General features: G+C 40.9%; 3 protein-coding genes across 5 annotated transcripts in view; 2 read left to right on the top strand and 1 right to left on the bottom strand.

Annotated features, from left to right (window-relative positions):
* The window catches only part of LOC115374047 (proline-rich transmembrane protein 1), a 39,639-nt gene extending 35,967 nt beyond the window's left edge, over nt 1-3,672 (top strand). The window contains exon 3 of the mRNA XM_030072760.1: nt 2,541-3,672. Within this exon, the coding sequence (XP_029928620.1) occupies nt 2,541-2,690 (150 nt within the window). The 3' untranslated portion in view covers nt 2,691-3,672. The remainder of the gene's footprint in view (nt 1-2,540) is intronic.
* Nucleotides 3,673-10,655: 6,983 nt separating this feature from the next.
* Nucleotides 10,656-21,705, bottom strand: sdha (succinate dehydrogenase complex, subunit A, flavoprotein (Fp)). The gene is made up of 15 exons (XM_030071861.1): nt 21,568-21,705; nt 20,856-20,939; nt 18,927-19,088; nt 18,581-18,724; nt 18,023-18,187; nt 17,730-17,878; nt 17,459-17,583; nt 15,757-15,925; nt 15,258-15,453; nt 14,921-15,092; nt 14,356-14,474; nt 13,193-13,304; nt 12,897-13,027; nt 12,618-12,731; nt 10,656-12,130 (listed from the first exon to the last, which is right to left on the bottom strand). The coding sequence occupies exons 1-15, from the start codon at nt 21,628-21,630 to the stop codon at nt 12,044-12,046; spliced, it is 1,992 nt and encodes a 663-aa protein (XP_029927721.1). The 5' UTR covers nt 21,631-21,705; the 3' UTR covers nt 10,656-12,043.
* Nucleotides 21,694-26,058, top strand: LOC115373459 (coiled-coil domain-containing protein 127). Of its 3 annotated transcripts, none has more exons than XM_030071862.1 (4): nt 21,694-21,769; nt 23,225-23,359; nt 23,659-23,903; nt 24,232-26,058. In XM_030071862.1, the coding sequence occupies exons 1-4, from the start codon at nt 21,760-21,762 to the stop codon at nt 24,676-24,678; spliced, it is 837 nt and encodes a 278-aa protein (XP_029927722.1). In that variant the 5' UTR covers nt 21,694-21,759; the 3' UTR covers nt 24,679-26,058. The 3 variants fall into 3 exon arrangements, with proteins under 3 accessions (XP_029927722.1, XP_029927723.1, XP_029927725.1); XM_030071863.1 differs by lacking the exon at nt 21,694-21,769 and adding an exon at nt 21,885-21,989; XM_030071865.1 differs by lacking the exon at nt 21,694-21,769 and adding an exon at nt 22,005-22,344.
* Nucleotides 26,059-26,803: the final 745 nt, after the last annotated feature.

Consider the following 26,803-nt stretch of genomic DNA (forward strand, 5'->3'; position numbering starts at 1 on the left):
TGTGGCTCTGGAAGCCAGACTGCTGGCTGGCTGGTTAATAAGGAATGTGTGTTCATATCCTCCTGTTTGTTCTGCTTTGCTGTGCTGAATCGCAGTGTTTGCATTCACGGGACTAAATGTTCTTTGTGGCACACAACCGTTCCTCCTGCCTTAAAATCATGCTAGAACGAAAAGCCAAAGGCTCAGACAACAGCAGATTGTTCTCTTTAATGTTGCAAGGCATCTCTGACTCATTTGTTAATGCAGCAGGGATAAATATTCCTAGCATTCCTGTTCCAGCACATGAATAATCTTGTCAAAATGTTTGGTGTTTAGGGTATTGGGCTTGATAATGAAGTAAACTGATTGTTCCCAAATGAGAGAATTTATTCCAACATACTTTTTAACACAGTCTTACTCCATCTCTCTGATTGTGAGGACTCTTAATGATGTGTTAATGCAGTGCAGAGAAGGTCACAAGAGACATAAGGGCTGAAACATGAAACATACGCTGGGTCTTCAGCCACAGAGACCCATTACTTTGCAGCACAGTGTGTTGGGCAGCATGGACCTTGGCTTGCCACTTCACAGAGTGCATCAGACTGCACCATTTCTAAAGTGAATCCATTAAACACTTACCTGATTGATTCCCAGACTCTGCGATCAGACAGGAATATACTCCCTCCTGACACTAGCAATGCAATTTCCTTAGAGAAAGGATACTTCCTGCCTTACTCTTCAACACATGAACAAAATGATAAATGGTATGGCACAATAACTTAAGCATGTCACATTGAAAAGTGGCACTGGATTTGTTACCCCCAGATAGATTCTGATACGTCACAATTCAAGGACAAAGACAATAAAAACCAAAACACTTTTTTGTCATTAGATAAATTGTTTGGTTGAATATTTGTGTGTTGAAATTTTTTGTTAGGAATCACCATCTCGTTTTCAAAGGAGTCTTCAGCAACAATAATTCGGTATGAGCACAATTAGGCAAAACATTTTACAAAAAACAAATATAGCAATACCAAATGTGACAAAAGACATACACAATGATGAGCTCATACTCCAAGCAGAGCATGAAATTATCTATTGAGATTATATCTTATTGATCTTATTGGTAAGATGAGTTGTAACACAAACTTTTTATAACAGTAAATGAAAAGTTTTAGATGTGTATATCACTGTATCATCTGCATAAAGCTGGACACACATCCAGAACAAATGGAGGGGAGGTCATTAATAAAATAGAAAAAAGAAGTGGACCAGGAGATGAGCCTTGAGACACTCCTTGTTATTGTCTTAATGTATCAGATTTGCTTCCTTTTATGACAACACATTGTTTTCTGATATGACTATAGCAACAGAACCATTACTATCATTAGATGAGGAGGAAATATCATGATGGATGAGATGGACAAGTGGAATACACTCTCTAATTAACTGAGTTGGGCTCAGATTTCCAAAAATATCTCCTCTTTACTGGAGGATTTGTCAATTCAATTCTTACTAAAGTCACCTAATTTAATAAGATAATTTGTGCAAGTAATAGATTTTTATAGTGGAAATCATACAGTTAAATGATTCGGCAGGTGCAGAGAGAGGTCTATAAATGGTTAAAATAGTTATGATCTTATGTTATTATAGCCCACTTATTAGTTACTTAGTATTGCAGAGTTACCTTGACAAACATACACGCAAAATGTAAAGGCTCGATTAATTGTTTTGAGAACTACTTTTTCCTCCTATTTTATTTGTGTTGTCACTCTCTTTTGAATCTGCGTTTCCTTTCGCAATAAATACGTTTGTATTTCATGCCAATAAGGCCTATTTGAATTGAACTGAAAATGATTCATGGCTGTTTTGAAAATGGAGTCCATCTTTGTTACATGACAGTTAACAATCAAAGATGATGTAATCAACGGATCGGAATAGAGGGGTATGAAAAATGGATGGATGGATCTTATAAAAATAAAAATAAACAGTGCTCAAGCTTCATATCTTGCCTTAGCCCACTAAAATATGTAAAACACATATCTGACATTGTAGCTGAGGCTCTGTTCCTTTTGTGTGGCTAAACTAGTGCTAAGATACTAAACTAAGCTAAGCTGCTAGTGCAATGACTTGCATGCAGGTCCCAAATAAACACCCGCTGTGTGCCAAATTCCAACAAAATTAGCCTTTGATAGGTAAGTGAGTCACCCGGCATGTTGGCTGGTGACTTTACTGGGATGATGTTACGAATGACTCTCTAAAATTGAGTTCTGTTGCACTTCATGGTGGATTAGGAACTTAATCCATTGTGTAAATGAGTGATCAGCTTTTAAATAGACGGGCAGTGTCTGGTTCTGTGTAGGAAATAGCACTGAAAACACGTAGAACTAATACTCAACTCCCTCTCCACCATTCTCCATCCCTCCATTCTTCCGTGCTCCTTTGGTTTCCCTCATTCATCATTGTTTTTTTCTTTCTCTCTTACCACCATTCCCCTACCTTACCTTCCTTCCCTGCCTCCCTTCCTCCCGCCCTCTCTTCCCACTCTGTCTCTCTTTCAGACCCGCGATGCAAACTATGCTGGGGACCAGATGGCGGCCGAGCGGAACAGCAGGATGGCCAGGTTACTGAACCACGTGGGCCTGGGAATTGGCCTAGCCGTCTTGATCTTGACAATTGTCTATGTCGCTGTAGTGGTCTCAGCCCACTAATACTATTTCCACATCTTTCCTGTAGTCCCAAGAATAGATTTTATTAGAATTTGGTACACCTGAAAGAAAAACAAAATCACAATTGGTCAAAGTGCCGATGGAAATGTATCAGTTTATCACCAGTAACATTACACATTAATTATGTATTTGGATAAATTCATTTCAGGTTGCAAAATGGAGTGGATAGTTCCTCTCCCCTACCTCTGAATTGACTCACTGATTATACACACACACACACACACACAAACTATATACACATACAATCTTGTCTTTCTAACCTTTGTTATGACATTATATTGACTTCCATTCATTTTTTACAGCCTTCTACTGCCGCACCTTAACTTGAACTTAAACCTAAGTGTAACCTTAAGCCTAACCTGCACCAATAAGCCAGGGTTTGCTTTTGTAGTTGTGAAGACTGGCCACAGTGTCCTCACTTCATAAAAATGTCCTCATTCTGTTGATTAAAAATGCATTCCGGTCATCACTATGTAGCAAGTACACACACATACACGCACACCACACACATGCACACACACACGCAAATACATACACAAATGGCAAAAGGGAGCAACTGCAACATTTCCAAAGATGCCTTTTTCATTGGGACTCAGTGTGTTGCTTTGTGTTATCACACACGGTACCTAAACCCGGTGCAAGTTTGTATGACATGTAAAATGTCGTTTAATAACTTTGATGCCTTAAAAGTAAGCAAATGTTTATCTGAAGAGTTCAGCTTTATGCTCAGTGTTGTTCCACCAGACAAGCACGGTTGAGCCGTTACCCGAAGCAAATCTTTTTGTGTTCAGTCTGTTCAAACTGTACAATTTTGTGAAAGTAGTATTGGATTATCTATCATCTGGCAGAGTGTTGTTTGTCATGCCTTGATGTTCTTTTCATAATCAAAACTGAGAAGGGAAGATTTCACTGCATATACATTTTCTTTACAAATAAAGTTAAAAGTGCTATATCAAAAGAATAACCCCTTGTGGTCTCTTGTTCATTTGTATAACAGTTTGTCCCGTGTTCTGCTGTTAGAGGGGACAAGTAAAGTCACTGCTTATCTGCTCTATCTGCTGTTTGCATCTATCAAATAACAGCACTGGGGGTCACAAGTGGACAGGATATGCACAGTTGGTTATATACTTACATAGCCTTGTAATTTCACCCATTCTGACCTTGGCAGCAGTGATTCAACTATATATGTATAGTTTATAATTGCAAAGTGTTTAAAACTTTGGTGCTTGAATTGTAACGACAGTTAGGTCCATAAGTATTTGGACAGTGACACAATATTCATAATTTTGCCCTTGTACACCACCACTGTGGATTTGAAATGAAGTAATCAAGACATCATTTAAGTGCAGACTTTCAGCTTTAATTTAAGGGTTTGAACAAAAATATTGCATTAACCTTTTAGGAATTACAGCCAATTTATACATTGTCATCCCATTTTCAGAGGCTCAAAAGTAATTGGGCACTTGACTAAAAAGCAGTTTCATGGCCAGGTGTGGCCTTTTCTCTTGTTATTCCACAAATTATGAAAATATGGAATTCATTCCAAGTGTTTGCACTTGCATTTGGTCGCTGTTTATCATAACCCTCAACATGTGATCCAAAGAGTGTCGATGCAGATGAAGGAGGCCATCATTAGGCTCAAAAAGAAAAAAAAATCTATCAGACAGATAGCAACAACTTTAGGAGTCGCCAAATCAACCATGTGGTATATCCTGAAAAAGAAGGAATGCACTGATAAGTTCAGCAACACCAAATGGCCTGGAGGACCACAGAAGACATTTAAAGTGGATGACCAAAGAATTGTTTCCCTGGTGAAGAAAAACTCATTCACAACATCTAGGGAAATCAAAAACACTCTCGAGGAGGTAAGTGTATCATTGTCCAAATCTACAGTCAAGAGATGTTTGCAAAAAAATAAATACAGGGGGTATACAGCAAGGTGCAAACCACTGGTGTCACTCGAGAACAGAAAGGCCAAATTAGACTGCAAAAAAAAAAAAAAAAAAAAAAAAAAAAAAAAAAAACATCTAAAATAGCCTGGCCAATTCTGGAACAAGCTTCCCTGGACAGATGAAACAGAGATTTGGCTGCCAGTGGAACTGGCTCACTGGTGTTTATTGATGATGTGACTGCTAATGGAAGTATCAGGATGCATTCTGATGTTTATAGGGCTATACTATCTGCTCAGATTCAGCCAAATGCCACAAAACTGATAGGACAGCACTTCACAGTGTAGATGGACAATGACCCAAAACATACTGTGAAAGCAGCCCAAGAGTTAGAGAAAGCCAAGAAGTGGATTATTCTTCAGTGGCCACGTCAGTCCGCAGACCTCAACCCAGCTGAGCTGCTTTTCACCTCCTGAAGACCAAACTGAAGGCAGAAAGACCCACAAACTCAGAATTTGGTGATGTTGTCCATGGGTTCCAGACTTCAGGCAGTCATAGACTGCAAAGGATTTTCCTCCAAATATTGCCCATAATCCTTTTAATTATAGTTAGGCATGTTATATGTAGTTTGTCCAGTGACCAGTGTTGGAAAGCAGTTTTCCAAATTTGCTGTTTAATTTCACATCTTGTTTTGCTATCTGTTGATTGAATGTTAAACGGCGAGAGCAGAACTAATTAGAGAGACTCAGGTTGAGCGATCTTTTTCTTCCCTCTCTCTCCTCTCTGCCTTCAAGTGCCTCACTTACCATTCATCCATTATCTGTCTCTTCACTGTCCTGCCTCACTCACCTTCTACCTTATTCTTCCTTCCTCTGCCAGCCTTTCTCCATCACCCTGTCTGTTCCCATCCCACCCTCCTCGCTGTCACTGCACAGTTAGCCTTCATCATTGAGTTATAAAAAAAAAGCTTTGCATGTGTGCCAAGTTATGTGCCATACTAGATCACTCTTGACCTCACTTACTGGCAAGCAACTGCTATTGCTCAATTTAGCTGTGTGCTTCCTGTGTTGATGTTATTGACAGAATTATTGGAGATAAGATAAAAGAAAGTGCTCCTCCTTGGTATTGGACATACTGCAGACTGCAAGATTTTTAATCGGTCTCAGTGAGTGAGCTCAGCTGGAACTGAGAACTGGATAAAGGTTACATTCCACCCCCAAAAAAACTCCTAAGCAGCTGGTAAATATCAAAAGCATATTGCTTGCACATATGACAGTAGATAGATTGTGAACTATAGATTGTGATATTTAATAAATATATAGAAAATATAAACACATATGTTAAAAACTGAAAAACTGTATATCCCCATTTCAGATTGTGTGCCAGCTATATATCGTTTGAGTGACAGCTCTGCACCGATTTTCATATTTGTTAGAATATCAGTAAGAATTAGTAGGTCTAATCTCAACTGTTTGAAATGATTATGAATGTAAACATATTTCACAGTCGCAAAATAGCCTACAGTTTGAAATTCAGTTTTTGTTGTCTCCTGCCAGACATTGAGTCAAAAGCTTACACAATGAAGTTTAGAGTGAAGACAAATCACTGTGTAAAATCAAACTTCAGCGATGTCCCTCTGTAGATATCGACTTTCAAGAGTTGAGAAAGACCAGCTGAGGATAACCGTAACACTTAAGAGCTGTTTACAACGAGCTATGAGTCAGTTTTTCTTGGAATTATCTAACATTTCCTGGATGTGGGAACATCATCTATTAATGCCAGTACAAAAAGGCGAAAATGGTTAGATTGGAGATAAGAACTTTCTTAAGCTCAAGGTGATTCATTTCAAACCGTGAAATATTGTCATACTTGGCAATCTATCATAGCCTATTTGTGCATTGTAGTCTCCTCTGATGTTGATTGTTATGAAAGCCGGTGAGTTATTTGATCACTTGCTCGTTTTTTTTTTTAATCATTATTGTTTTTTTAGGACACTGATGTATACATCTTCCAAGCGTCTGGTGGAAAACTACTGCCATGCCATCACTACTGTTTTTTCTCAGTCTCTCCTTTTTCATCTTCCAACCTTTCACCCACTGCCGCTGGTCACCAGTCCACTGTTAGGCTGACAACCCCGAGCTCCACACTGACACCGAGTTCATCAGCACACACCCTCCCATAATTAACTAGGAAATAAAATCTTGACTAAGGCAAAAATAACAAACCCGTGACTGATAATTTTGTGCAGGCCTGGATCAACTGTCCTCGTTACCCTTAATAATAAGCTCTTTTTTAAACCCTCGTTTATCTGAGGAGGAAAAGTTGATTTCACATGTGTGCTCTTTTCACTAAGGCTCCATTTTTTGGCCTGTTAAACACTTTTATTACCTTGTGTGAAATAGTGCAGCCAGAATATTAACCAGAATTAGAGCATTTAGTTACATTGCAGCCATTATTATCTCCATTAACTGTCCTACAATTCAAGCTTGATCTGACTCTGTTAACATATCATTTAGATGGCTTGCCCCTTTATATCAAACCTCATCATCTCTAAAGGGCACCTTGTGTCTTAGAACTGAAGAATACTGGTTATGTTGCTGGTTCCCTGCATTTGGAGCACTCCAGCGTTTTTGCTACCACTCCATGGCAGAGGGATACATTCAAGGCATCGCTGTGCTGGGCCAACCCCATACAGGCCCCTCTGGACACACATGCACTCACTTTTCATTGGCACAGCAGCAACACTGAGGTTCCACGCCAGTAAATTTGCTAGGAGCTTTTCTTATTGTTTGTGTAAAAAAAAAAAAAAAAAAAGAAAGAAAGAAAGAAAAGAAAAAATTCCCAGTGACTGAAACCAGCCTGGAGCAGCGAGTTTGTTTGCCCCCCTCTCTCTAGTACTCCAACTGTTATACCTTGGGTACCTTTTGGGTTTTTGGGTGCTAATGGTTTTGACCCGGTTGCAGTTCTGTGACAGGTTTTGTGTATCGGCTGAGATTTTGTTTCCTCCCATAAGAATCCTCCTGGATATTTCTCACTTCATTGCCAGTTTCCACCTGCCTTACCGAGCCACTTGACTGCTGATTAACAACAGCTGCTTGGAGGGCCACTACCCTAACCTTGCAGTTGTGCATGCCGCAGTCTATGTATAAAACATCATACAACATATACTGTTTACTTGTATGCAGTTTGTTACACATATACTCCAATGCATAACAATTATTAATTAGAGGTATTTAGTAGCCAAGACAAAAGGCCATTTCCGTCACATGGGCTCAAAGGCTGGTAATTCCCTAATGGGGTCCATTATTCTGGGTGTGGTGCCCTTGTTAGACTGGTTCTTTGTCCTGCCCCACCATCATGTCATATCTTTGTGAGAAATTTATGTTAGACATTCCACACAGGGATGCCTAGGATCGGGCCACAATGAAAAGGCAGTGCTACCCGGCCTTTTCAGGCACAGTAATTGCCACCAAGCAGACAGTAGTTGCCTGTTCTGCTCTGTTTTTGCAGAGCGTTTGCACAAGGCTCATTTAGATGCCATGCGTTCCTGGGTTACTCAAGCTTCGTTGGTCATTGTGAAGGGGGACAGGACTCTGCCTCCCTCTGGTGTGAAGTGCCAGCATTGCAGTAGCCCCCTCAGTCACTTAGGAGCTTTTCCCATGAAATTGGGAATGGGCGGAGTCAGTGAGAGGCTGTCTTTCATAAGTTGTTTTTCCTCTTCCCACTGACTTCTGAATTTCTATAGGGCTATTTTAATTATTGGTTTGTTTACCGACATATATCTTTTGCCCTTGATGCTGCACCAGAAATAATGGATAACTGCAATGCATTGTGGTTAATATTCACCTCTGGAGTGGCCATTGTTGTTGACTCACTCCCTCAGCCCTCCGAGGGTCCGTCTCACCAAGTTCACGTCTCTCCCCTAAAGGCACGTGCAGAGGGGAGGTCAGCGAGGGCAAGTAAAACCACCTGCATGATCTCCCATTCCCCAGTCACTCAACAAACCTGGTTGGTGATAAGCTCTGTCTCAGGGGAGAAAGAGGGAGCAGGGGTGGTGTCAGCTGTGTGTGTGCTCCCCTTGAAATGAGGACATCAAGCAGGACTGGGCTTTTGTCACCAGCGGCCACTGACTGAGTCTCTGAGGATGTTGCTGGTTCTGTTTAATAGAGAGCGGCCACTCAAGCATGTGAGCGGTCTGTGAATAATCTGAAACAGACATGGCTTTTAGAGAGGGCTGCTATCAGAATGGCTAGATGAAGACGGAAAAGATGAAAAATTGAGACAAAAGAAAGACATTTATAAGGAGGCTAACGTTGTGATCTGACTGAGGTTATGTGTCATATTCATTATGAAAAATGAAGGTTAATGTGGAAACAACCAAATTACCTCTGTACTATCAGAGTTTAAGTGTATTATCTTGACATGTACAGGGGATCAATAACCAGACTGAGGGTGTTGGATGATGTTATTGGCAGACAAGGTGCTCATATTACATCACTTCAAGAAGTTTAAATAACGCATCAAGATATTCTCAAAACAGGAAATAGGGAAAGAACAACTATTTAAGATCTAATTCAAATTTTATAGTTTAAAGGAACTCAGATGGGTGGGTTAAGTTATGAGCAGGTTAAGTTATAATCAGGATCACAAGATGTTTAAATGGAAGCCAGAAAATTACTTTCAGGAAATTATGATTGAATTTTACTTTCATTCAGATAATTTTATCTTTCACTCCATCTCACTATGTGAATGTATGCATGCCTGTAACGCATATATGCCTGTCTTAGTGGGTAGATGTGTTTGTGATATGCAATGTCAACACAGTATTTTAGTTACATAATTTTGTTTGTAATTTCTCCCTCATATTGAAGAAAAAAGTGGAAATGAAGGAAAACTAATGAAAATTTGGTAAGAAAAAAGAAATAAAGAAAGACAAAAGAATGGGCATGTGAATTCCTCTGAACATACTTTGTCATTCCCAAGAGAGAGGTCAGGTTTCATCCCATTCTCTATCCGAGGAGGTTAAATGACTGGCTCACATATTCTTTCTCCAGTGAGCATGCCACAGAAGGTCAGAAGGTGTCTGGTTCACAATGCTTAGCATGTAGGATGCATAGTTTCACGTTCCCCTTCATCTGTCTGGTTGGAAATACCTCAGTTTGCCTTTGCAGTATATGGGTTATCTTCTCTTTGGGCACCATTGACCTTCACAGAGTGCAGGGATGTTGTCCTGGCAACCCCAGCAGCCAGCAGTCAATATTTAACTATCTTGATGATTGGTTGATTGATGGTATTTCTGAGGTGGAGGCATGTTTAGCTACTCGAGGTGCTACACCACCTACAGCAGTTGCAGTTAATGATCGGAGCTCCATCTACTAGTCAGCATATCATTTCTGCTGGTAAGCATTCTGCCTTTAGTTTTGCAGGGGACGATCTGGACCCAGAGTCCTACGGTGTACATTCTCTGCTGGTCACAGGGTCAGTTGCCTTCACTCTGAAGGTCCATCTAGCAGGAGGCATCCTATATCTATATGCTCCAAGTGTGACTGGAAGACATGAGTTGCCTCAGGACCTTGGAGGCTTATGAGCTGAATGCAAACGTTACACAAGACTAAGCAGCTCTGTGTGTGCTATATTGAGCTGATGAAACTACCATCTGTAACACTGAACACACTTTTTATCATATTGTAACTAGGCTCACATTTTATCAATTGATTTGTGTATGGCATATTGTGTATTTTATGTGAATTGTGTATTTATGTACTGTATGTATTGTACCGTGAGCTATGAGATACTTAGAATTTCCCTGAGGGGGATAAATATAGTATCTATCTTTCTGTCTATCTGCTGTTGCAGTGAGATAGTAAATATTCAGTATATGTGAGCAGCCATATTAATACACAACATGTATAGGTGGAATATACCTACTGAACTCACAAAGCACATTTCAACTTTATGTTTTCCTGTTCAAGCTGCAGGTATCTAGTTCAACAGTGGTTATCTGCTGCCCCCTTCTGGCCATTATAATAGAAAACAAGCAAAGACGCTATTCAAGACCTTTGAATTCAAAGCATGAGCTACACTTTATTCAACATATTAAAATGAGTACAAATGCCAAAACCTGAAGATAATTACCTTCAAATTTGTGAAACAGGCTAATAAATTAAAGTCACCCTTGCAAAGATATAGTACAGGAAGCACACCATCTCAATTCATTAAATACGTCAAATGACAGCACTGATTGAGTATGTCCTTAATTCAAAAAGCACAATCACTAGTAAGAGCTGCATGAACACTTGGCAAATTCCAGCTGGTAAGGATCACCCCTCTGCCCTGCAACAGTTTACATCTTAGCGCAAAACATTCTGGTTGCAGAGGCTCTTACAGCACTGGGAAGCTGGCACTAAGGCTGCCGCTTAGAATTATACATTAATTTTGAGTAGCACACTTTTCAGCTAGGTGGAGGGTACAGTAACAGCTTCGTGGCTTTAAGTGCTGGAATTTATCCTTAGTGTTCCAATTTCAATGATGATTTCCAAAAGAAGCGCTTATTTTAACAACCGACACACTGTACAATACAGAGAAGTTTCAAGCATTAACCTGCTGGAGTTTGTTCGCATTCCTAAGAGGTAGAACCTTATATATCTTCTTATCTATAAGCCTATCATGTGAGTGTATCTACTGAACATGAGCTAGACGCATGTGATATACTATATTTTGTTTTCTTTTTTTGGCCACACATACAACACTAACAAAAGACTGAAGGCCATTGTGAAGGAGCAAGAGCAATAACTATCTCATACATCGACATTTAAATATAATTAGCCATGTTTATTGTAAATTTCTGCAATATTTACATTCTTAAACAAAACTTCCCTCTGTGGCTAGACTGTGGTGTGCACATTCCAAAGAACAATTACACCTGCAATGTCTTCTCACTCAGGCTTCTCACAGGGCCAAAAGAGGGAAGCGATTATGATGAAACATTAAATGCAAATCTGGATGGGGAAAATGAGGCGATAGTGCTGACACAAAAGCTTAAGCTTAAGTGCTTCAACACATGGTTGGTGTAAATTTTCCCAAATTCTTTTCTTCCAAGTTCGGTGAGACATTCCCCTGTTCCAAGATGTCTTGAGTGCGTTATGACTATGTACAAAACTATGAGTCACATGAAGCATGTTGAAGTTTAATCTGCTGCAAACAGATTAAATCAAGGCAATACAAGAAGGAGAGGAACAGAACGGTGACAAGAGGGAATGAGGTTCAAAGACAAAGAGATATTATAATTAAATACTCTTTATAATGGAAACACACGTGGAACCAAAACCAGAACTACCCTAAAAAGTCGCCACTGATAACGAGAAAAGCACCAACAAAAATGGTGGGTGACAGAGTGTTCGCTAGTTGAGGAGGGTGGAGAGGAGAGGGGAAGGGCGAGAGATCTTCTTAATAAGAGCGGATGGCAGGAGGGATGTGGGCACAATCCTGTTCATCCAGAGAGTGGTCTATCACAGGGCGATACTCCAAGGTCACCTGTGATTGGACAAGAACACATACACATCAGAGCACTGGCACTGAGCCTCAAAAGACAAAAGAACAAGAGGCAGCGGATGTCCTGGCATAGTCACTGGGACATTAAGTATAAGCATGTTGATTAGGTCATTAAGTCAACTGATGCATTAACTGGCATACAGACAAAACACATGGGCAGTATTAATATGAACTCCATATTTTAAATCATTTAAGATTCATAGTGGCTTCAAGAAATCTGCCACTTTTCGTATTAACATGTAAATTTAAACAGCAAACTTGTCTCTAAACAGCTAATCTACTCTGCAGGGTTAGGCAGAATCTATGGCACTGCCTTACAAATACTTTGTAATTAAACCTGTAATAATAATACTTGGTGGCATACACACTTTAAGGGGTTCATCTTCCTATCGCAATGAACAAAGCACAGGACTATGCAGTATGACAAATAGGCTTTGCACATACACACAGACACATAAACAGTGCACACCTTGCCAGTCTTGGGGTCAACATAGGACAGCGTGTGTTTCCTCCAGTGCTGATCGTAGGGCTTCTTCTCCTGGCCCTGCAGGGGCTTTGAGTAGTCATACTCATCGACACGATCCTGAGTATAGTACAGAGAAATAATGTCAGCACAGAGAATGATGGAAAGGAACAAAGTGAGCAATCAAACACCTGTATAGTTATAAATAAGTGTGGAAGAGACAAAGACAGATGGACAAAGACACAGACAGACATAAGACATTTCTCAGAGTGTGGTATTCCAGACCTTGAAGTCCTCTCTGGCGTGCGCTCCCCTGCTCTCCTTTCTCTGCTCAGCGGAGTGAATGGTCTGGACGGCGTTCAGCATCAGGTTCTGCAGCTCCAGTGACTCCACCAGGTCTGTGTTCCACACAATGCCTGGAGGGGAGGAGAAGTGAGGAGGAGAAAGAGTTATACTTCCATAACCACATAATTGGGCAAAGTTAACTAGGAATACCTCTGTCAAAAGTAACAGTGTAAACAGAGTCGGATGAAGGAAGTGGATAAACTGAGACCGAGACAGAGACACAGAGGAGTCAGTACCTCTGTCAAAGGTCTTGATGTTCTCCAGGGTCTGGTAGATACCATCCATTTTGTCGCATCCCTCCTTCAACACTGAGCCGGTACGGAACACAGCAGCGTGGTTCTGCATGGTCTGGTTTGAGGAGGAGCGAGAGGCATGTAAATTATTCTTGCCCAAGTCAGGGGAGCAATATGTCTGAGGGACTGACGGAAACAGATTATACATGCAGGCTAGGTGGCTATGCACCACATGATGGACTTCAAAAGTCCCTTTCAAACTACAAAAAAAGGAAAACTTGTTTACTAAGGTAGAGGATCTGATGTTCACTACTATAGTTTATTCTATCAAACTATAATGTCTATGTAGAATACTGAGTTGGATGTTAAGAGAGCTGTGTACAGCTGGTATGTCACCAGGACTATCAGGTGGTCTTTTCCCTACAGTCCAACTGAAATTAAAAATCCCATCTCTTTTTGTAGTCAAATATATGCAAGTATTTTTAAACTAACTGTAGCTCTACCAAGTCCAGAAATGCCCCTTAACTGCAAGCCACTAGGAGGTAGACCTCAGAAGAAAATAATACTGAATGGGACATATTAGCAGGAGGAGCAAGGAAGACAATGTCAACAAACAGATAAACAGGAGTGCACTAGTTTTCTGTGGAATATGCAATCCCTTATGCAGCAAGGTCTTCTGCCTCAACTACAATACAGATTACAGAGCCAGGATGAGGCTGCACAATCTGAAATGAACTGAATTTCATACTGCTATCTGCTCACTCTGCAGCTGTTCCCAAAGTCCAGAGCAAACAAGGGGCCAGATGTATCAAACTTCTCTATCAAGACAGGCAGAAAACCACTGCCACAGCAGCTGGTAGATGCTCAGATAGGGAGCGCCCTCACCAGCCAAAAGAATATGGATTATTTTTTTTACCAAATGAGGAGCAAAATTAGACCACATACAGAATTATACAGCTGTTATGAATACACATATTTTATTTTGTCTGGAAATTAACAGAGGGCCCTAAAGTGAGTTCTGACATTTGGTCCCATATCAACAGCAAGCTAATGAGACAGCTGACTCCCTCTTAAGTGGCTCTAATGCACTGTGAGAGGAACGTTTCTGGCAATAGGTGTCATGTGCATAATGAGCACTGACGTTTATGTGTGTGGTGTCTGTGTACCTTCTGCATGTTGAGCCTGATCTCAGATGTCCTCATACTTCCGTTGGCGAACCTCAGTTTATCCAGGTTGGCCACAGACTCCTCTCCTGCATTGGGCTTCAGAGGAGACAGCTTCTCTCCTGCGGAGAACACAACACTGATGTCAGTAATAGACTGAGACAGATGCTGTATATTGGGACAGAGATTTTATCTGCAGATAGCTGACAGAATTTGCATGTCAACTTATTGGTTCATTTTTACTAATCTTACCCTGCTTGAGGATTACAATAATCGCATAAAGAGAACGTACTGATGATGTTAATTGGTGCAGAAACAAATAGAAGCAAGTTATTCAAATATATACACTTACAGAGCATAGAGCACAGGGCATCTCAGTTTTCCCTGCACTATCTAAATGATCAGTGCAAAACAGTGCAACTGGAAAATGTCTATCCTGGCAGATCAATTAATCTGTAATTTTGTTCCTTAAATATTAGTTTCAATAGTTAGTAGTCAGCTTCATGCAATCTCAACAAAATCTGTCTTTCTTTGCATTCTGATGGACTTGGACTGGCTAGTTCCTCACCAGGTTTGTCCTGCTCGGCAATGGTGAGGGCGCAGGCTCTGCCGAACACCACCAGGTCCAGCAGGGAGTTGGCACCCAGCCGGTTGGCACCATGGACACTAGCACAGGCTGCCTCACCGCAGGCATACAGTCCTGGCACCACCTTGTCATCTCCGTTGGTGTGAGTGATGACCTGACAGGAGGGAGAGGAAACATGGAATGTGTGGATACAGTATACATGCCCTTTACAAACAGCAGCAGGCAGGTTAATAAGCATGTGTATGTGCCTTCATCATCCCTTGAGTTAGTTAACAAGAGAATCTGAGCCCGTATAATGTGCATTGGATGTATAACGTACCTGTCCCTTGTAGTTTGTGGGTATACCGCCCATATTATAATGGACAGTAGGCAGGACAGGGATGGGCTCTTTAGTGACATCGACTCCGGCAAAGATCATGGCTGTCTCTGAGATACCAGGCAGCCTGGTGGCCAGCTGCTGGGGCGGCAGGTGGTGCAGCTGCAGGTACACGTGGTCTTTGTCTGGACCCACACCTCTGACAGAGGAACACACAGAAACAAGAGTTGTTTGATTTCTGTTGTGACAATCATTCTGGACCACAAGACACCTTTATTCTTCTTTTGCCTTAGCTTAATTTCTAAGTTTTTGAGACTTTTTCCATTTTATTGTATTCAGCCTGACTGACATGCAGTCTTATCTAAACTGTAAAAGAATAACTGCCATTGCTACTCAGCATGATAGCACATGCACACCGCACACTCAAATGCCATCCTGTTCTCTAGGATCTCAGTGATTACCAATGCAGATGTGTGTGTTTGTCTCACACAGCTGTCCGTACCTGCCCTCTCTAATCTCTATGGTCATGGAGCGGGACACAACGTCTCTGGAGGCCAGGTCTTTGGCGTTGGGTGCGTAGCGCTCCATGAAGCGCTCTCCCTCACTGTTGATCAGGATCCCACCCTCGCCACGGCAACCCTCGGTGATCAGGCAGCCAGCCCCATAGATTCCTACAGGGATTTACATTTTAAGATGAAATCAACCCTATGACTGAATTCATGTGTTGCTGCTTATGCAACATAAAGTTCAAGTAATATTTCTGAATAGAAAAACTTGGATAGATGTTGACATTACCACCTGCACCAACACTGACGCATGTCAGTGTCAAACTGAATGTTAGGACAACTTGAATTCAGAGCCTAAAATATCTTTCTATGAAGATTCAAAACATTAACACTTCCATTGTGTCATAGTATCATACTGTGAACTCAGTTCAGCCGTCCAAGTCTATATTAATGTCTCCATCTGTCCAATACTAACTGGGAACTCTCTCCAAAAGCCCCAGACAAAAAAATCAAGGCTCTAATCTGGACTGAGCCTTAGGAAGTTATATTTTATAAATGAGACGTGACAGTCGTACAAACTGGTCTCAAAATAGTATGATTATCTTTCTTAGAAAGATCTGTAAAAAAAAAAAAAAAAAAAAAAATCAATCACACACACACACACGCGCACACGCACATGATGACATAATCAATTGTTCTTGTGTTTTTGAATACACTGAACTCAGTGAACCAAGTCATGGAAATTTATGAAGCTCTGAGAAAGGGGCTTGACCTTCTGTGACCTTCCACAGGCCACATTACAGGGCTAGTCAATACATAGCCTAAGAGTCAGGTGTCAAATATCAGAAAGAGACAAATATAAAAGTGACCAAATGCCCTTATGTAAGTATGGTATGTTGCTGGAGCCAAATGTAAACAACTTGCCCCGACTAGAATGAATTTTGTAAATACTGGATTATAGACATGATTGTGCAAAGCCAAGTGGCAGAAAAAGAGCAAACATGATATAGTAGTAGGGACTGCTTTAACTGTTTTCATGGTCCAATGTGTGAAAATGCAACTATACACATTGTCACGGTATAATTTGTCACTGTGGAAATGTGTTGCATTTTTGCTTTCTTTTTTCCCTGATCCTACATATTTATAATGCAAACACAGCAGAAATGGGCTTCTATGTTACTGACATACACACCCATTCATAACAGCACTGATAGGGATGTAAATACTGTATCTGGCAAACAACTGAGTGCCTTCTGTTACCGCAAAAGCTGAAGCATGACATTTAGTTTGAAATTTGTTTAAGACCCACAGCATAGCATGTTGCACAAAAGAAATACAGAAGAAGTCATTAAATTTAGTCACTGTGCCTTAATACATTTATCTTCATCGCCTCTCCTCACGCTCTCTCCCAACTTCACACTACAGCTAAATCAGCTCATATCTCAGAGGCTGTCAATAGGTTACTTCAATGAGATCAAAAACACTGGCCGACATGAGATGGCACCAATGATAGAGCACAGTGAAGACGATAGAAACTAGTGTTATCAAGCTATAATAAGCTAATAAATGAACTCACTGGACTTAGAGCTAGCATCGATTGAATGCTCTTGTATTGTTTTTTGGGGCATTTAATTGGGGAATCACTTGCTCTATGGTGACAATGCTTTCTTAGTATTAGTATTATAACTTTTTCCTCACCAGTGGGGTGGAACTGGACAAACTCCAGATCCTGGCAGGGCAGGCCGGCTCTGGTCACCATGGCGTTGCCGTCTCCAGTACTGGTGTGGGCAGACGTACAGCTGAAGTAGGCACGCCCGTAACCCCTGGAAACAACAGGCGGAGAAACAACTTGCTTATAACCACTGAATATAACTGCTGCTTACAGATGCACAGCTGAAGGGGCATCACAATGAAGGAAGGTTTGTGCTTAACATAAACAGCCAAGTATTAGTGTCAAATGTGAGTTTACCCAGTAGCGATGACAGTATTCTTGGCTCTGAAGCGGTGGATTGAACCGTCCTCCATGCAGAGAGCGATCACTCCCTTACACTCGCCGTCCTCCATCAGCAGGTCCAGGGCAAAGTATTCCACAAAGTAACTGGTGTCATAACGAAGTGACTGGAGAGGAGAGAGCAGGACAGACAGGGAGGTAGTTAAATACTACTCCACTGATTAAGTGGTTTCATAATGCAGGGACTGAAACAGAGAAAAAGAGAGGTGGAAGAAGGGAGGGAAAGAGACAGGAGATGTGTGTGTATGTACCCGTCCATAGAGTGTGTGCAGCAGGGAGTGTCCCGTCCTGTCTGCCACGCAGCAGCAGCGATGTGCCTGGCCTCCCTTTCCATACTTCAGACTCTGACCTCCAAATGCCCTCTGGTAGATCTTCCCATCCTCAGTGCGGCTGAACGGCATGCCAAAGTTCTCCAGCTGGCAAAAGCACAACAATCTCAGTTTACATGAAATAAACACAGTAAGTGAAATATAACGAGACTTAACTGCCTGCCAAAGTTGTCTCACTCAAGGAACAAGAGAAATGTGAGGAAAAGAGAAAAACTGTCAGTCCTCTAAGATGGTTAAATACAACAGAGGGTAAAGCCAAGACAAAGCTTTGAATATTAGGTTTTCCAAATACTATTACCCATATGAACTTTCATAAAAAGCAGACATAATGTGTGATTGTGTGTATTTATACATGTCAGGATTGGATTCAATCAAGTTTAGAAAGCAGTTGTCAAGATAACCCACAGGCTTTCAAACTGGGTTCAAACTGAATACCAGTTGTGTTGAATCTGTGTTTATGTGTGTGTGTGTGTGTGTTACCTCCACTACGGCTGCAGGGGCCTGCTCTGTCATGTAGTGGATGGCGTCCTGGTCTCCCAGCCAATCAGATCCCTTCACTGTGTCGTAGAAATGCCACCTCCAATCATCTCCTTCCATATTCCCCAGAGCAGCATTGATCCCGCCCTGAACAACGAGATAACACGTAACACACATTATCAGAAAGGGGAAAGGCCACTTCAGTCGGCTCCCTCTGTGTGGTGCTTACATCACAAATGGAGCGTGAATAACAAATCTATGTTCAGAGTTTAGATGTCCGTCTTCAGCAAATCAGCAAAAGGTGTATACAGTCTTCTTTTACAGAAAGCAAATCAATGCGTTGTCATACCTGTGCGGCGACAGTGTGAGACCTGGTGGGGAAGAGCTTGGTGACACAGGCAGTGTTGAAGCCAGCCTCCGATAGGCCGAAAGCTGCTCTAAGTCCTGCTCCTCCAGCTCCCACCACTACAGCATCAAACTCATGATCCACGACTGGGTACTGGGTAGAGATCTGAACATGTATTGAAAACAGAGAGAAAGAGAGTTACTGTAAAACCTCTGATATGGCAGGGAGTGCTGTGTGTATGCATAAATACAGGGCCAGTCCACAGTAAAAGACAACTGAACAAAACAAATCAATAACTTAACACATAAATAACTCAAATAAAGTAAAAAAGTTTAAAATGCATACATAGCTATATTACCAGAAAGAACTCTGCATTCATTTAAGCTTCATAACCTTGTCAAGAAGATACAAGTAATGCCTCGAAAGCCTTCCAAGTTATTTGATAAACATAACTCTATTGGATGGAATGCTACACTCTACAGCATTGCTCCAGACTGTAAAGCAATATCCTAGCAGAGATTTTTTTTCCCCACTTTTGTGACTTTGGCAGGATTTGTTTCAATCCGTTTCCATGAACTGATGCTGTGTTTCAAAGACTAATTGCCTTTATGTTCTGGTTACCTACCACTATGTTACCAATAATACCTAATATTTTTGATAGGTAACTGTTTTACATGATTATTTCAACGAGATAACAAATATTTAATTGGTTTTGTTGTTGTTATCATCACTATCATGATGATCATCAGTCAAAACAGCAGTAGTATCTGATATCAGATGCCTATATCACCCAATTTCCCCTTGGGGATCAATGAAGTCTTTCTGATTTGGATCTGGGTAATATTTTCAGGCTCAAGGTCAAAAAGGCAATTGTGTGAATTTGAGTGGCACAATTTTGTGCTTAACACTGGTGTTTAGGCAGACCATAAACCACGTATGTGCAAAAACAAACAATGGCTTGGCTCTAACAAAAGCCCCACACACTCTTTTGTTCAGATAAATAAAAGCCCTGGAATTATTATTATTGTAAATTTTGAAGTATTAAGATGCTGAGTTCAGCTGCCAGCTGGGGTAAAAAAGATGACAAGTCAACATAAACATAAATAAATGAATTCAATTCTGTGATCCCCGCTGGTTCAGAATCTGACTTGACACACACACACACACACACACACACACACACACACGCGTGCGCGCGCACACACACACAAATATCACAACCGTTAAAATAAGAACAATGCAAAACATCAAGTGGATTTATTTCACACCCAGGAATGCTTCATGATACCAGGATCATAGCAATATGGGGGAAAATCAAATCAAAGCAAATGATAGCATAATGCCACACAGTTACACTCACATAACAGAGACAGAAAAAATGTATTGAATTCTGGAAAAGTTACAAATAATATAGTCAAATCATTCCTACTGTAAAGCTCAGCTCTGCAGACAAACTCTGTTTCCTCCATAACAGACTTCTCAACTGGAGCTCCCACCCACTGAGTTATTTTACACACTATGTTTTTTTGTTTGTTTGTTTGTTTTTTTACAGTGAGTCTGACGTTCAGTTCCATATTAATTTATTAAGTATTTTGAGGCTGATGTTTAGTGATATAAATTTGTTAATATATGTCTTCAAATTGTATTACTTTAACTACCATCATCACTTCAACAGTTGCACAGTTTCCAATAAAATCAACAGTACTTCATGTCAGACAGCCTCGTTATATCGTTGATTAATCGGCTTTGGGCTTTTTCTTGCCCTATGCTATCCTTCGGTCTTCAAAAATCCACCAAAGGTCGACCTCTACTTGTCTTCCTACACGTGTTATGAAACTGTAATGGCTAACCCAGTGCATACTAATAGAAAAAAAAACAACAAAAAAAACAAAACAAAAAAACCCCAGCAAAACAGCAGGTTTTGGGACTCACATCATCTGACACTTTGGCATTGTTCTTCTTGCCATAGATGGAGAAATGAAAGTTCCTAGAGCCCTGAACTGCGGCAACAGGGACCTGCAAGAAAAAGAGAAAGCATTATTTCAAGATAAGCAGAGAAATCTGATTTGTCGTGATTGAGCCCATTATTCTGTACCGCAGCATTAACATACACAACACATTTCTTATTGCTTTTCCCGTTTAATTCACAATGGGACGAAAGAGGGTTGGTGTATAGAGGGGTAATATTCATAATAATTGACATGAAGTATTTAATAGCAACCTTTGTGCTTGGTAGTCATTTTAAATCTGATCGTTTTGGTGTAACACTCTTGTAAGGCCAAGACATTTTCCATCATCTTTTTGAAGTTCTCTGTCGTAACGAATATGTCACCAGTTGACAATAAATTTGAAATTATGCTAATAATTTTGCGAAAATCTTAGTCTAAGAATGAACTATAAGTCAAACAGAGAGTATAAGACACTTTTAAGCAGCCTTCATAGCACTTTGTTCTCCATGGGTGTCACATTCAAACACTCTCAGCTACATAACACTGGAGTAGGAGGTTACGCAAGTCAAGGTCTGACAGTTACGAAACGTGAAAATGCAGCAAAGCTCTACAGTCTGCGCGCAAAAGACAAAAGTCACACAAGAAACACATGTGTAAGTATGTAGTATATCGACATTTCATCCGTTATTACTCACTGCTTTAGGGTGGGATAACACCTTCTTGGAGAGGAGTCGGGACGCAGCTCGAACGCTCGCCATGTTGTCGGATGAAGGGCCGGTTCTGTGTGACACGGCGGAGGGTCAATTATCTCCGCTGCACAGCCCACTGGACCAAACCAACTGCTCCACCCGGGGGGAGCTGGGTTTATCAGGACCAATATTCAACCAATGTTCACAGGTATGAACACGTTTTCAGCAATATAATATGATTTTAATAAGAAGTCTAACACAAACGTACATTTGCACGTGTTAGTATTAGCAATTGAACAGACTGACAGATATCTATTTTCGCCAGGACTACCCTGCGGCGGTACCGAATGACTAATGAAGTTGCGTAGAAATTGTATAATCTTGTGTACAGGAACAAATGTATAAGTGACCTAGACTTTTCATTCAAGGTGAGACGCGGCGCGGTATTTCTAACAGACACACGTTGGGTTGTTGTTGGACTCACAAAGCTGCTCTGTCCCGTGTTGTCTTGTTGTGAAATGCACCTAGCAAGCAGCAGCTAGCGAGCTACCAAGCTAGCTGAGGCTAGCCAGCTTGCTAGCTCATAGCTAATTTCAAGTTAGCTTGTCATGAAGGCTAGGTGGCATTGTGTGTGGTTGGCTGGGCTGGCAGGCTTGTGTTTGTGCTCTTACTGGGTCTCTGTGGGGCTGTATTGATAAATGCAAGCTAATAACTAGGGAGCCTGCTTGCACAGCTACTGCATCTGAAATACTGTGTGGAGGTGCCATGCAGAAGAGTGCTCAGGTATTATATTTTAGCATGTGTGTATGAAAGCCCAGTTATAAAACACCTGTCAGTCTAGTTAACTGTGTGCAGAATCATCATGGATACTGGGGGCATCATCTGTGTTTAAAACCTGTCAGTGTGGGAGGCAAGTTACTTTGGAGTCAACGTCACAGTCACGTGGAAATGTTTATAGCCGTTTTATAACAAGTTTATAGCCACTTTATAGTTTTTCAAGCTACTGCTGCTAGCTTCTGTTGTCCGGTCGTAAACACCCGGTGGCCAGAGCAGTGTTGTAGTTTTGTATTTTTATTTTGTTTACAATTTTTGTTTTCAGTTCAGTTGATTTTCAGTTTGTTTCCAGTGCCGGTTTGCTCGTCTCACTTTAGTTTATACTGTTTAGGTTGAGTTTGTATTAGTTTCATTATTCGTTTTTTGTTGTAAGACGGGGGTGTTTGTCAGAATAGGTATTGCCTTACATTCACAACATTTTGAGAAGGCAGTTGACTCGTCCCAGTCTCAGTAAACATCAGCACCAACGCCTCATGCTGGTTCTCCTCACACATTTGACCAAACTGACAGACTAAAACTAATACATGTTCTTTTTTTTCTTTTTTTTTTTTTTTTTAGTAAGTTTTGTAAGTACACAACATCGTTTCAGTTAGTTTTTTATTTTTATTTTAGTTAACAAAAATGTTTAGTTTTTTTCACATCACGTTTTAGATTGCAGTTTAGTCACTTGTAATCACCTTGGTGGCCACTGTACTGGTGTTGTTGTGAGTGTGTGTGAGGGAAGCATTGCAGCCCCATGAGAAACAATTTGAACATAAATTTAAACATAAATCTAAAGCACCAAACTTTCACTGATGTGATGCTGTCACGTGTGTGTGTTATGCCGCAGCCCCCATGAACAACTTGAATGACCCACCCAGATGGAACATACAGCCAGAGCCCAGAGGAGGGGAGGCGGGGCCCGGTGATGGGAACCAATGGAACTACGCCTTGCTGGTCCCCATGCTGGGACTGGCTGCTTTCCGTAAGTTATTCAAGGAGGCCTGTGTGTCTATAGTTATGTGAGAGATGGTATGACGCAGAGAGAGGATTATAAAATTTGAATTGCTGAATGCTTATACAAAAGTAGGTTTAGTCTGTGGTTCCCCTCGGCCTGTTCATCTACAAGTCAGTTTTATAGCTTTCTTTCTGGGAACCACACAGAAATCAAAGTTATGTTGAGAGACATGTTGTTATGGTTATCATGTCCTGCATCTGCAGCAAGACCCACTGCTGATGGTCCAGGATTTCTCCATTGTGTGTCACCTCCTGCTATCTTTGTAGGTTGGATTTGGACCAGAGAGTCTCAGAGGGAGATTCAGAAGGCCAAGGCCCAGTATGAAAAGGACGTGTCCGCAGTTAGAAGTGACATGGAGGCACGGTACCGAGACACGCTGACAGAAAGGCGCAGGACAGCGGCGATGCTGGAGCTGGAGCTGGAGAAGGAGAGGCAGAGGGTCAAAGGCTACAAGCAGGCCCTGGTCTCACAGAGCCAGCAGCTGATGATGGAGAGGAAACAGCTACAGCAGGTACGGGTCCCATCTTCTCTCCCATCTTTCCTCCCCTTCTCCTCCTCCCCCTCTAATACTTTCTTTTTCTGCAGCAGCAGAGATAGTATCTCTTTTGACACTGTTTTCACTGCTCTTTTTTCTCATCCCTCCCTGCCTTCCCACTGACCATCATCCTCTGTTTCCTCCTCCATGTATATCTATGTTCCTCTATCTAGAGAGTGAGGCTTTGGAGCAAAAGAAGTAACTGGTCTTTCTGTGCTCCTCACCTTCATTCCATACCCGTGCTCTTCTCTGCATTTCTTTTCTAATCTCTCTAAACCACATTTTGTGTCTTTTCCCCTATGAGGAGCGTGAAGCCTTGGAGGAAGAGAGGCGAAGGCAGGTGGAGTCTGGTGCCACAGCGACTGTACTGCAGCATGCCCTGGAACAAGAGAAGGACTGGCACCAGCGAGCTACAGCCACTCTGAAGGAGCTAGAGCATCAGCTGGTGGAGCGACAAAACGTCTACTGCTCCGTCCTCCAGCCTCGAGAGCAACGGCTGGAGATGGAGAAGAACATGCTGCTTAAGGTTGTCAAAGAACCCATCGGGGGCGACCTGGATCTAGAGACAGACCTGAAGGATATTTTTAAGAATGACAGGCATTGCGCAGACCTACTAAATATGGATAAGAGGAAGAACGGCAGCCTCATGTGGCTGTATCTCAAATACTGGCAGCTGCAGGTCACTGTGCAGAAACACAAGAGAGCTGAGGAAGCCATTCTAGCAGGGAAAATGAAGTCTCACACTAAGTGACCTTAGACGAAGACAAAGCTGGTATTTTTCATTGACTTTATCATATATTGAAAAGATCTAGATCAGGGATGGGAATAGTGTGTTTTAAGTGGCAAATGGCAAGCCTCTCATGGAGATTTTACAGAGGAGCCAGCCAGATAATCTCACTTGGATATTGCTCAACATCCCCGATTTATGCCATATAATGTTAAAAAGGGATAAGGAAAGTTTTGTCAGATTTTGAACGTGCTGAAATACAAATACTTTAATTAAGCCCAAAAGTGGGCTTTTTAGTGTATAAACATCAAATTAACTATGTGAACTAATGATAAGGAATGCATAAAGGATAATTCAGGTCATATCTGTATTGGATATGCAACTATGGATGCTCAACTAAATATGGATGTTTGTTTTTTTTGTTCGATTGGTTATTTGTTTATTTTTTCATCCTGCATCTTAGGATTTTTTTTTTTAGGAATTATATGTCAGTTACACTCCATATTCAGTGAGTGCCATGAATTACTAGGTACCTCTCTCTGGTGCTGTAGTTATGAAATTGTTTTACTGAGTGCTCCCAGTAAATTGATGTTGCACTTCTCTGTCTTGCAATACACTGTGGCTAAAATAGTATAACTTACGGTGAAAACATGTAAAAATCTGTAGTTTTGAGCAAATCAGCAATGAAACAAGAGTATGTCTTCAAGAGCATCAACACTACAGTTGGAAAAATCACTGAGGTCTTTGATATCCTTGATATGTGTTAATACTTGGCTTCAATGTACTGATAGAATATTGTGGGGATGTATTGTGATGTTTGTGTGACCCTTTCTGTTTTTGCCAACCCTTCTGTTCATTATGTGGACTGGCCTTCCATTCATGGTGTCTTTCCTTACAGTCTGGTGTATTGCCACTTAAGATGTATGACAACAAGCCAATACAGTGGTGCATCCGAGTCAGATCACTTGTTTTACCTCACTTGTCTTTTAACATTGTTCGATCCTCAGTTGTTTAGCAAGTAATGCATGATTAAAGGAGCTTCACTAGCATGAGGGAAACACAGGAATATTCCATAGCTGCTGCATGTGAGTGGACCTGAATCTGAATTAAGGGCATACAGCAGCTCTCCATATTACAACCTCCTACCACATCACCGTACTTACCAGTTTAAATAAGACTCCTTAATTAGCACAGCTTTACACCTCTAGTAAGAGGCTTAACTAAACTCATAGTATTTTTATTAGGGTGCCAGGCTTTGCTGAAATGAGGTTATGTTTTTATTTTGATCGTACTTTAATGTACAAATGAAAGATGGAATGCCATAATTTGAGATGACACACGACAGACTCTGTACGAGACCGTTCTGTGCAATCCTCTTAATAAATTTCTGGTGTGGGCACTTGATGTTTGGTCTCTGTATATTATTACCTACAATGTGGCAAATAGTCTTTGCAGAGTATGATATCATACCACAGTGGCTCTCTAAATAAATGGCTAGTGCATGACGATGAATGAATAAATGGATACTGACAGTGCAGTTCTGTTGGAACAAGTGACGCTGCGACTTCCTTCACATGATAAGAAGTGGACATCCAGTGCCGAGATCATTAAATATAGTGACTGTATGTGAGAGCATATAAATAATAGGATAAACACTACATAAAATGCAGCAGCAATATGGAGAATCAGATGGTACATTAACCTCCACCCATTAACCTCACAACATCAAAATAATGCAGGATCTAAAGTTACTTGTGATGATAATTTGCAATAAAAGGCCTCTCCCGACAAGAATCTTTATTTTCATCTTCCCCCTCATAATAAGACATTCTTTCTGGTGATATAACACATTTCATAAAATTCCTGAGCACATAACACATCTATATGTTTTCCATTAATAAATATGATGCTTTATACAGTTTATTATTCATCATAGTGTTCTCATTCAGTTCTCTCTGACTGATATGTGAGTATTTGCTGACAGAATATCCATTAAGTTTCTATCATTTGCTTGGCATGCAATGCATTATATCCCATTTGCCAAAATTATGGCTCAAATGGCCAATCAATTAAGGAAGCACTGTTAATTTTTTTTTTTAAATCAAACAAAGTGAATTTTTTAGTGTGATATATACTTAATAAGGGGATT

This window comes from Myripristis murdjan, chromosome 16 (genome assembly GCF_902150065.1).
Source record: "Myripristis murdjan chromosome 16, fMyrMur1.1, whole genome shotgun sequence".
Lineage (NCBI taxonomy): Eukaryota > Metazoa > Chordata > Actinopteri > Holocentriformes > Holocentridae > Myripristis > Myripristis murdjan.